The 11,937-nt window shown below is 52.5% G+C and overlaps 3 protein-coding genes across 3 annotated transcripts; 1 reads left to right on the forward strand and 2 right to left on the reverse strand.

The window, feature by feature from the left end:
- The first annotated feature begins 104 nt into the window (after positions 1-104).
- Positions 105-2,706, forward strand: fand (Pre-mRNA-splicing factor SYF1 fand). Its single transcript, XM_003745701.2, has one exon. It carries the CDS (start codon positions 144-146, stop codon positions 2,658-2,660), a length of 2,517 nt encoding a protein of 838 aa, XP_003745749.1. The 5' UTR covers positions 105-143; the 3' UTR covers positions 2,661-2,706.
- A 557-nt stretch (positions 2,707-3,263) lies between these two features.
- LOC114828347 (uncharacterized) lies at positions 3,264-5,774 on the reverse strand. The gene is made up of 3 exons (XM_029112137.1): positions 4,497-5,774; positions 3,823-3,954; positions 3,264-3,729 (listed from the first exon to the last, which is right to left on the reverse strand). The coding sequence occupies exons 1-3, from the start codon at positions 5,772-5,774 to the stop codon at positions 3,514-3,516; spliced, it is 1,626 nt and encodes a 541-aa protein (XP_028967970.1). The 3' UTR covers positions 3,264-3,513.
- A 1,481-nt stretch (positions 5,775-7,255) lies between these two features.
- On the reverse strand, positions 7,256-10,795 carry scramb1 (phospholipid scramblase 1). Its single transcript, XM_003745703.2, has 5 exons — positions 10,699-10,795; positions 8,950-9,247; positions 8,696-8,864; positions 8,470-8,568; positions 7,256-8,365 (listed from the first exon to the last, which is right to left on the reverse strand). The coding sequence occupies exons 2-5, from the start codon at positions 9,240-9,242 to the stop codon at positions 7,916-7,918; spliced, it is 1,011 nt and encodes a 336-aa protein (XP_003745751.1). The 5' UTR covers positions 9,243-9,247; positions 10,699-10,795; the 3' UTR covers positions 7,256-7,915.
- Positions 10,796-11,937: the final 1,142 nt, after the last annotated feature.

The following is an 11,937-nucleotide window of genomic DNA, read 5'->3' on the forward strand; positions in this document are numbered from 1 at the left end:
CGAAATGCTCCGTTGGTATGAGCGACCGACAAGAGGCGGAAAGTGAATCCATTATGTGCCGTGGAGAGCAGTCGTTTTGAATTGATTTAAGAATTTCGCTCTGACTCGCTGGACTCGCACGAACGTGGCCATCACCCGGAGTCATGGCTGAGGCTGGAAACGAGGAGCCGATGGCGCAGGCGGAGGCGAGCCTAATTCCTTCGGATCTTCTGTCTGAGGAGGACCATCTAGCTTACGAAGAAGAGCTCTTGAGAAACCCATTTGTCGTGCGCTCGTGGCTCCGCTATGCCGAGTTCCGAAAGAGCAGGAAATGTACGAAAGCACAAGTCAACATTATTTTCGAGCGTGCGCTGACGCAACTCCCTGGATCGTACAAGATCTGGCATTACTACCTCCAGGAGATCATGAAACAGCTCGACGAACAGCATCTGTGCATCGATCATTCGGATTTTGAGGCCGTCAACAAGACATTCGAGCGCGCTCTGGTCTGGATGCACAAAATGCCTCGAATCTGGATCATGTACTGCGAGTTCCTTCACCGTCAACGATTCGTCACCCGGCTCCGACACACGCTCGATCGGTCTTTACGTTCGTTGCCGATAACTCAACACGATCGAATCTGGCCTCTTTACCTAAAGTTTATATCGTTCCACGACATTCCCGAGACCGGGCTGAGAGTCTACCGGCGCTTCCTGAAGCTCAGTCCCGAGTCGCGAGAGACGGCGGTCGAATATCTGATCTCAGTCGGAAAGCTAAACGAAGCCGCGCAGAGAATGGCCGACATGGTGAACGACCCGAGCTTCACGTCGGCCGAAGGAAAATCGAAGCATCAGCTGTGGATGGAATTGTGCGAACTTATGTCGAAAAACCCCGACAAGATGCAGAGCCTGAACGTCGACGCAATCATCAGGGGCGGGCTGAAGAAGTACACGGACCAGTTGGGGAAGTTATGGTGCTCTCTCGCCGACTATTATATCCGCTCGAAATTGTTTGAGCGCGCACGTGACATCTACGAGGAGGCAATGTCGAGCGTGCTGACGGTGCGTGACTTCGCGCAAATTTTCGATGCCTATTCCCAGTTCGAATACACGGTCATAAGCAAGCTGATGGCGAAGGATACGATGTCGCCGGAGGAGGAGCTCGACCTCGAGCTAAAATTGTCTCGATACGAATATCTGATGAATCGCAGACCGCTGCTCTTGAACTCGGTCCTCCTGCGGCAGAACCCTCACAGCGTTCACGAGTGGCTGAAACGAGTGAAGCTGCTCGAAGACGATCCTGTCGAGGTTATAAAAACGTACACGAAAGCGGTCACCACCGTCGATCCGAAGTTGGCCAGCGGTGGTAAACTTTCCCAGATCTGGACCGAGTTCGCGAAGTTCTACGAGTCCAAGGGCCAGCTCGATGATGCTAGGATAATCTTCCGGAAGGCCACGCAGGTGCCCTACACGAAAGTCGATGAGCTCGCGAACGTGTGGTGTGAATTTGCCGAAATGGAGCTGCGTCACGACAACCCCACCGAAGCCATAAAACTCTGCCGTACGGCAACGTCTGCGCCGTCACGTAAAGTGGCCTACCACGATCAGTCTGAAACAGTACAAATGCGTCTCTATAGAAATATCAAGATCTGGTCGTTATACGCCGACCTCGAAGAGAGTTTCGGCACGTTGCAGAGCACTAAAGCCGTCTACGATCATATGATAGATCTGCGGATAGCGAGTCCGCAGATAATCATCAACGCGGCGCTTTTCCTCGAGGAGAACAATTACTTCGAGGAAGCGTTCAGACTGTACGAAAAAGGCATCGGCTTATTCAAATGGCCGAACGTCTACGATATATGGAACACGTATCTGACGAAATTTCTCAAGCGCTTCGGTGGAAACAAGCTCGAAAGAGCGAGAGACCTCTTCGAGCAGTGTTTGGCTGATTGTCCGCCGAAGTATATCAAGAACATATTCCTGCTCTACGCTCAACTCGAAGAGCAATACGGACTCGCGCGACACGCCATGGCCGTCTACGATAAAGCTGAAGATCTCGTGCCCGATGAAGAGAAGAAAGAAATGTTCGACCTCCATATCAAACTGGCAGCGACGCGTTTCGGTCTCACGAAAGTCCGTCCGATATACCAGAAAGCCATCGAAACTCTGCCCGACGCGGATTCTGTGAAAATGTGTATCGAATTCGCGCAACTCGAGTGCAAGCTCGGCGAAATTGACCGCGCTCGGATGATCTACATGCATTGTTCCCAGATGTGCGATCCCCGGAGACAGCAGGTGTTCTGGGAGGAATGGAAAAGATTTGAAGTTGCGCATGGCAACGAAGATACGCTACGTGAGCTCCTCCGTATAAAACGAAGCGTCCAGGCAACTTTCAATACCCAAATGAGCGTGAGCCTTACGGCCGCGCAAGCATCGGCAGCCGAAGGCGAGGCGGCCGCCGCTGTTGTCGAATCGGTCACGATTTCAAAAGGCCCGGTATTCATCCGGGCACAAGACACGCAGCCAGCGTTGGAAGAATCTAAAGTGCACAATCCGGACGAAATCGAAGTACCGGACGAGGATGACGAAGAAAACGACAACAACGATGAGGAAATGGATACCGTTGAGACCAGAGCCGTACCCGATGAAGTTTTCGGGGCTATTGCGAAACAGGATGCGTGATGTAAATAAGACTCGTATCAATCATGATGTAAATAAAAAAGTGATAATTTCTCATGTTGAGGTGATGACTTGATCGAGGAATTCTGTCCACGGAAGGACTGGGTGCTCAGACCGTGGATATCGGGGATTCTTCCGTCGGCTAGGTGTCGGCGAAGCTCGATCGAGCTCATCAGATCGGTCCATAGTTTCCCGTAATCCTGGTCGCGTCCCGGAATAAGACCGAATCGGGTTGGAAGAGATGGACAGCATACAAGCATCATCATGACACATAAGAAGCCTGTGGGCGCCACAATGAGCAGCTGAAGGGGAAGAACGGGAAATGAGCAGCTGAATTTTTTATTCGCAATTTAAAAAAAGGCTCCTTGCTGGTTTATTCGATTCTCGGGGAATCCCCACTCGGAAGCATTCGCCGTCCCTGACCTTCATATATAGGAGTATTGTCAAGGTGAACTCTTAGTTGTGAGAATCACGCATTGGCTCGGTAGGGCAAACGGAAAAGTACGAAATTCTTGTCACCCGGCGGCAGCATCTTCTTTCCGGCTCTCCGGTCGATTGATTGATGACATGCGTGACCTACTAAGTGAGACTCCTATCCCAAGGTTCGACGTTGATACTATAATAAGCCTGACGAGTCTCTCTGCCCAATCGATATGTATGTACTCTACGGATATCACGGAATGTCTTCATGGCCACTGAACTTGGAGAGATATGTTCTCCCGCAAAAATCTCGAAGCTCAAAAAATAAAGTTTTTCGCTGACGCTGTACCTCGAAGAATACCTCATTAACACCTCCACGCTCGAAAATTAAAATCATATGGCACCTGTTTCGAATCGGGATGCGGAGCTCCCAGATCTACCTGAGACATGGGGCTACACAAGCCGCGTTAACTCTTGCGACCTCGCCGCATTCCTCACAGTCGAAATCCTTAAAATCATAGCGAATCTTGTAAAAAGTTGAATTATCTGCTGTGTAGAATAGCAATTGATCGTTGAGGTAGAAGTTATTGCTGATTCCGAGTTTGCATTTGACTTTCTTGCACTCTTGTGCGCCGATCATAATGACGAAAACCTGGAATTATTGGATTATTGAATAGAACCGAACGACACCCCCAATCCGTCGAGGGCTGGCAACGCGTCGATGTTTCCTCCGACGATGACTCACCTTGTCTGCATCCCCCTGCTCGTAGAGAATCAGAACCCGTTCGCTGAGGGCGACGAGTCGTGGATTTGAGAGTTTGCACGTGTTTAGCGCGGGATGGAATCGAACCGGGGGCTGTTTGAAACTTCCCGTGACCTGAAAAGGATCGCAGTAGTTTCAAAGATCAGAATATCATACTTCTCAGTCGATTCGTCGATTTTGGGCCACTGACGAGCCTTCGCAAATGCCAGATTGAGGGATTCCCGCGGTATCGGAGAATCTAAGAGGCTCAGAATCACACGACGACCTGAGGCGCGAATGAGCACCGGAGCAGGATGGCGCGATCAGGAGACTATATTTATGCCTGGTTCAACCTTGACCGAGCGGTCGGGACGCAAGATATCTATTCCCTGAGAGCTCGTTTTCTCGTTCTTGTCCAAAACTTCCCGGGGGAGAGTCACGCAAGCCGAGGGGAGGTCCGGACCGAAAGCCTTCCCCGGCGCAGTTTCCCTCACCGCGAGTATCGATTTGGGAACGATATTTTAGGTCATCTGACATTTGAGCTCGCTTCAAATCTTTCGGCTCCTGATCAGGGTCGAATGCCCTGGGATATCGACACGGCTCCCGGTCTTCGGAAGATATTGAAGGCGATCAGCTCCGATAATCGAATCGAGGAACGACGGCAGATAGATACTCACTTGATCGAAATCTAGGCAGAGAAGTTCGACATTGCACGGGAACGCTCTGTGCGCGATGAGCAAGGATAGGGTTGAGCTTGTTTTGTTGGTTCGGTACCACGATATGTCGTGAATGATATGCTCGCTTAAAGAGTAAATTGTCTCGAACACTTTCAGTTGGCAGTTCCATAAGGCAACCTGTTGTTGTTGGAGAACGGCATAAATGTCCCGGCCGAACTGCAGGACAGTATCGCATTGAGCTTCGACGAGTTGACTCGGACCTCGTTGATTCCACGGGCACAGATGGAGCCGGCGAGAGTCGGTGAGCACCAAAATGAAGCGGTTTGGCATGACGGCCATGTTCTTGATGCATTCGTGTGGAATATCGTGTGGAAGCTGGAGTTCCTGGTTCGATAGCTGACGCATCAGGGTTGTTCCCTCCGAGATGAGCGAACGCAGTTGGATCATCCAATCCTCTTGAGACGTGAGCTCGTTGGTGGAGTGCGCTCTCATTAGCTGACCGGTGCTAATTTTCGCTGGGGGCTCCAGCTCTCCGCGGTCGTAGAGATCGTTGAGGCTCCCCGAAGGGCGAGAACCTAATTGTTTTTCGGTGAATAGCTTCGTGACGCAATTGGGCGTATGCTTGTAGATGGCGTACGCGATCTCCGGTGTCCGTAGCCGATGGAGACTGTTCTCGAGTTCTTTGATGAGCGCTCTCACATCGTCGCAGATCCCGAGCTTCTGGGTGTTCTGGCCGAGTTTCCAACATTCGAGGTACAGGACCACCGTCTCGATGCCCAGCGCCTTGTCCAGACAGATGCCGCGCGCTAGTATGGGCACGAGTTTCCACAGCTGTTCGAGCTCGAGCTTGGAGAACTCGTCCGATCTCAGGACGTCCTGTAAATTCTCCTCGATGAAGCAGGTCACGAAGTCCTGAAGGTTTTCCAGTAGCAGGTACTCGACGGCGAACAGCAACCGCAGACAATTCTCAGCGCTGACGTTGAACTTTCCGTGCATGAAATAATTGAGCACGGTCTCGAGGGAGTCGCCATCGACGTTCTCGAGCTTCGCCCGCGAAGTTCGGCTCTCACAGAATGATCGACTGAACAGCGCCTCGAAATACGGCGACCAGCGGGCCAGAAGCCACTGATGACACTTGAAGTGTGCGCCATCGTTGCTCTCTAGGAGGACCATTTGATCGCGGGACGTCGATCCGGCTCGCCAGCAAAGCTCCTCGAGCCACGTAAGCATGAGATCTCCATAGTTGTGGAACACTTTACATCGGCTCGGGTTTGGCATGATGACCTATGGAGTCCGCCGACCAAGCGGATGAGCCACTGCGGTCGCGGCACGCGGAGCTCCAACTTCGGGCGGAGATTCGACGCAGCGAACACTCCACGATCCAGCGAACGGACGATTCCCACCGCTACTCGATCGCCCGCTCCCCGGAGCCCCTCATCTGACGCCAACGATGCCGTGTTTACATCGCCTTAGAGCGAGAGGTTCGACGGAGAGGGCTTCGACCATACGGGGAGCTCGCCTTCTCCTCGGACTCGGGGGTGGAGGGACTCGCGAGCTGCCCACCTCTCTACCCGCTGATTCCGTCGCCGCTATTCAAAACTGGTGGCTACCTCCAGCTGTTCTCGCTGTCTCGAACGGATGCAGGGACCCGAATCGCTATTTTCCTCCGAGGAGTTCTCTCAACAATTCTCATTGTTCCGACAAGTTCCGAATCCCGGACAGGTCACCTTGTTATATTACAGAAACGTAGGAGCCGACCGAGACAAAGGGGATCACTTGGGAACACCTGCTGCAACCGTGTCCGATATCGAGGGGTTTCGGAAAGGAGAGCTCGAGGTCGCTCGATGTCAGCACATGGAAATATTCCCGCGACTCGCATTAGTCGGAAGGTCAAGAGAGCCTGCTGTACCTCGGCACTGTGAAGTGTTCAAACCCGAGGCACACCGGGAGCCGATGCTTCACTGCTCCGTTTTGATGGATCGGGATCCGTTCCGTTTTTCTCCTAGACAGAGTTCACCGTTCGATGGCGCAACTGAGCGTTGAATCGATTTTTGGAGAAGTCTGGTTCGAAGACGTTTCCTCCAAGGCTCCTGCGACCAGCCACTTCGTCAAGGGATCGCTCCGAACACCGGTCAGGATAGTGTCGAGGGTTCACACTTCAGAAATCGGACTTATCTAGTGACCCCGGTAATCCACGCCCAATGACGGTGCCTTCAGTGCGAACCTTGCCAACTCGTGGAACACTTTTCACCGCAGAGAGTTCGGCACTGCGCTTTCCGTGGATGCCTTCTCCATGATCTCGGGTATATGGGAAGTCTGCCCTATTGCGATGACAGCGAGGGAATCAGCACCGTAGACTGGGCTCTCTCGTTCTGATCAGTGACGAGTACCGCTCGAACGACCCCGCTTCCGGCTTGAGTACCGCCGATAAGCCGCCCTCCCCAGTAGGTTGGCTGCGGTGACTGGGAGGCCGACGAGCGGAATTCGCGCTGCTTGACGCAAACGATTAAAAGCACCTCGATGACATTCCTCTCGCTCCGAACGACTCCGTGGGAGGAACTCCGACGAGGAGTCAGATGGACACGGGAGGTGCATTAGAGCAGTGGGAGTACCTCGACTCGGCTTGAGCGCCAGATGAGGTCTGCTTTCGCTGCAAAATGATCTCGATTCCTGGGAAGGATGGGCAAGACCTGCTCAATGATGGGTAGGCTCTTTATCGACACGAAGAATGAATGAAAACAGATATAAAAACTCCATTGAAGGCTTGACGAAAAGTTTATGGTCATTTTTTTACATACACGTTATCAGAATATCGCGGAGACAAGACTTTTCGAGCTCCACAAGTTTTCCGAAGAATCCCCGCAATATTTCGCACTCAAGAATCAACGTTACGGCCGGAGGACGAGAAGCGTTCCAATATGAATATTTTACTCAACGATGACAACTTCAAAACTTCATGTGATAATGGCAATAACGGGGACGTTGAAACGTTGAAACCGTATCAAATAACCTGATTCCCCTCCGATTACGGAGCTTGTCTTTTGCAGCCGCTCCCAGAGTTTGATCGCCGCTCATTCCGGGAAGCTCATCTAGAACGTTCGCCGGATTCGAACATCGACGCGAGGCTGTCGGCGTACTCGGGGAAGTTACTCCTTCGCGGAAAAACTCGACCACAATCAATGTCGCCGCCCGCGGGGAAGCCTCCAAATGATGCGGACGACGACAGAACGGCAAACCTCTTAAGAACCTTCCAAAAATCAGGGGCTGCCAGGAACCGGATCGTGGAGTCGAACCAGAATCGAATCAGAGCTGTAGGATTTGTATGGCAGGACACGAAGTAGGATGAAGTTGCCATGCTTCACAGACGGAAATTGTAGGCTGCTGCTGCGATTCGAACGGCGAACGAAAAATCTCAGTTTCTAGTCGAACATGCCGATTCGGTCACTTTCCTTATTGGAGCTCTTTTCGAAGAACATGAAGTCAATGAGGAAAGCGGCCGCCAGCAGGGTGGCCTTCACATGAACGTGAAGGTCGATGGGGAACGAAATCCCGAAGTTATCGGCATCAGTGAACATCTCGCGGAGCAGGCCGGTCCATTGCTTAGATATTTTTCCGACGTTCTGTCCGGTCGCGTCGGAAAGCACTTCGAATTCAACATCTCCACAAATGCTGAATGTGCACATGGGTCCCTCGATTCTGAGTATGACGTTTTCTTGAGCGTCGCGTACGGTGAATTTCGGTGAAAGAATCGACCACTCTTGACAGACGTAACCGATGACGTTTCCAGGAGGCGCGCAGACCTCGATCCTCTGCAAAAAACACGGACAGCAGCAGGACGTACAACGGAAGGGTCTGTAGAGATGGATCACCTGGAAAAGAGTTTCTCCCGGAATCAGAATCAGCTCACGCTTCCGTTCCTACATTGCGCTTGTGAGCCCTGATCGTAGGTCCCGAAATACTCTCGGAAGAATACCTCGTTGCCTTGAAGATCTTTGATTTTCATATCGAAGGGACGGTTCGGACCGCAGAGATTCCTGGTGCAGCAGTCCGTTTTCTCGGAGGCTTGGAAGATCTGAGGGAGAATCGGGAGGTTTTGTTCGAGTTTATTACCGTCGGTGATTGAGGAAAAAGAGATCAGACCACAGAGTCCTGGTCCTGGATCGGGTAGCAGATGTCTTGCGCGATCCCAGTCCACCAACCTTTTGTCCCATTGAGTTTTTGACGGAGTATTTGTTGTTCGTCTCGAATCCGATGAGAGCCTCGAGAGCTTCAACTTTCTGCTTGATGATCAGCTGATCGATCGCGGTCAGGTACTCAAGGCCTGGAGGGACTCCCGGCATGGCTTGAGGTACAGGAACCATTGGAATACTGAAAGATATCGGAAGGTAGAAGAATAGATCTTTTCACTCTCACAGGCGACGATCGGGGCTCGCGCTTTCGGTCGAAAACCTACTTTTGCTCCGGAGGAGGTCCATAAGGTATTGGGGGCTGCGTGACCGGTCCCTGAGGAACGGAAGGGTAGCCGCCCGGGGGATAAACGGGAGGTCCGGCTGGAGGATATCCACCTTGACCGGGCGGCGGATATTCTGGCGGGTATTGTCCCGGCGGGGCATATCCACCCGGCGGTGGATAACCGCCTCCTGCAGGGGGATACGGCGCACCCTGATAAGACCCCGGCGGGGGGGCAAAACCCGGTGCGGCCGGCGGATACGGAGCGCCACCTTCGCTGTACTGCGCGTAAGACATGACGTCTGAAATAAATTGTAACAACCCGATCAGAGTCCGAACTCGCGCCTGCTTTGGCTCTTTACAAAAGTCCCCGGCTCCGGGACACCAGATCTGGCGATCGAGTGAGATTCCTGAGGAGAGCAGGGGGGAGAAAAGAATGAGCAAGCTGTTGGGAGGAGACATTGCGCTCACTCAGAGACTCCCTTGTATAAATCAATCCTATGATGAAGAACTCCAGAGGGACTACAAAAAATCATCAGCGAAGAGATCACCTCCTGCGGAAGGTGATTTTCGGATGCGGATACAGATGGAATTGGAATTCATAAACGAACGTGAACGAAGAAATAAATCGCCCCAGAACAAATCCACTGTCGTGGTGGGGGCAGACGTAAGGAACCGCGGCCGTCGTGGTCACTGGGTGAGATGCTTCTCGGGAGGCCGATCCAAGCAAGGAGTGGGGGGTCGATGTCTCTACCGCAGAATGCAGAGCGACGCAATCTAGATAGATCACTCAAAAATGAACATGAATGAAGAGCCTCGATTCGTGAAGATCTGATTCGATTGAAGAATCGAAGTTCTCGATTCGACTCATGGTGGACGGCTCGAGCGCTATGTCGCGCTGAATGCGTCCAAGGACCTGCTGCTTCTCATCACAATGTAATCGAATGCGGGAATGAATCACATCATCGGAGAGTGGCTCGTCATACACTGCTAGCGCCGAGAAGGGAACAGAGCCGAGTGGTGTTGAGATTGAGATAGCCGTAGGCGTGCTTACAAGTGCGCAGCGTGAGGAATCACCGACGAAATAATTGCCGTTCCATGTGCCCCCCGGACCGGAAAGTTCACGCCTTTTAGCATCGCAGTGTTCGTGCCCGTTTCCCCGATCGCTGGCGAAACAGTGCACCGAAATGCCAGGAAGATCCCGCGTGCCGGGCGTAGGCAGAGACATCTGACACGCTACTGACATTCTAAGGCCTTATCGAGGCGAGCATTTCTCGAATATCGATGAAACTTCTAAGCTGAGGGACTCCTCCAAGAATCCATTGACAATCGGCGCTGCAATGTCTTCGAATCAGACCAATCTATCTCGATCATCTCAACGTCTATGACGACGAGCTCGACGAGTTTCCTCTGACAGAAACTCTCGTTGACACAGTCCCACAGACTGTGAGTAGGACTTCTGCCTCGGGTGACGAAACACGGATTCGGGACCTCCGCCCTCAACGCAACCTCGGTCAACTTGGCGCGTCGACGTGACCGAAAACTGACGCGACTTCACCGCTACAGGATTCGTGAGACAGACAACCACCGATGTGTCGACCGAACACCTCAAGATTCCCATCCGCGCCGTGGAGGGAACGTTCAAGTGAACTGAGAGTAGTCAAGAATCCAATGTCTCGATCGCTGTCGCCCAACAGAATCGGTTATTTATCCACAGGGGCTCACGAGAGAACATCTGTCGTCGCAGGCTCACCTGATAGCCTCTAGGGGGAGCTTCCTCCCGATATTCGAAGAGTCCTTCCGAGGGAGTGAAATCTTTCCCTGTATCGCTCAGTTTCCAATGCCAGTTTCCGTTCACAAGCGATTTTGTCACTGGTTCCGGAGGACCGACTGCAGTCGAACGATCTCTGAGCTCGACCAAAACAACAGCGGCAGCGGCACCACTGCGGGAAGATGAGTCCTCTCTCCACCTCACAGACGACACGTCACTTTCGGCGAATGGGAGCACGCGGAATCTTTTCTGCCAAACAGCTGAGCGATCCCGTTCGCTTAGCCCGGGCGGAAGCTCGAGGGTGACTCGATTGATCGAGAGAAACTTCGACTTTTAAGCTCGCGTAAGAGCCAGCTGAGCAGAGCCCTGCTGGAACGGCGATCGATGTATGAGTGAGCGTGAAGACTCTGCCTCGGCGGCCTTGCTTGGTTTGCTGACGTCGACGCGCTGCGTGACTCATGGCGCTAACACAGCTCCTCCGGAAGATCGGCTCCTACAAACGTAGCGTTCGGAAAGCCGAAGAAACCGTCGTCGTGACGTTTTCTCCCAAGGAGAGGACATGACTCATCGGCAGGGGCGGGGACTTGCTGAGGCAATGATCTGCCCTCCCGTGTCCGGGGTTGGCGCTGAACATTTGGACCCCTTCGTTTTCCGGCCTGCTTCTCCTGTTGTCTATTCGGGACATCTGGAGATCAGAGCCGAGAGTCCCATCTCGGAACTGAGTTATCGCGTATGCGGCTCCGATGAACGAATAGACGAAAACGGCAAACGACGGCCTCGTCTTCTACATTCGTGAGCGGATCTGTTCGAAGCTGGATTACAATGTCGCCGATGAATGCCCACGGAGGGCCATTCGCTGGTTTGCTTGATCCCAGAGCGAGCTCTGATCGGATGTTACGATTTCAATTTTCGAAAGCGGCTATCGTATGCCTTGCGAAATGATTCACAAAGAATCTGATCTGGAATCAAATATCTACAAAGAATAAGTCATAGGGCTGTGGAAATGCATCCACAAATTCTTGAGAATCGTTCCCGATGGTTTCCCGGAACCCAGCCAGCGCAGGCTGAGTTATTGGGAGGACGGAGCATGGCCAACCAAATACACCTAAGGAGCGCCGGATCGAGATTCATACGACTGCGACATTTCCGCACCGTGTCTCTATCAAGCTGATCAGCAAGCGTAATGGACGGGACCGGTGATTTCTGCTTCATTTATTTATT

This window comes from Galendromus occidentalis, unplaced genomic scaffold (genome assembly GCF_000255335.2).
Source record: "Galendromus occidentalis unplaced genomic scaffold, Mocc_1.1 scf7180000077484, whole genome shotgun sequence".
Lineage (NCBI taxonomy): Eukaryota > Metazoa > Arthropoda > Arachnida > Mesostigmata > Phytoseiidae > Galendromus > Galendromus occidentalis.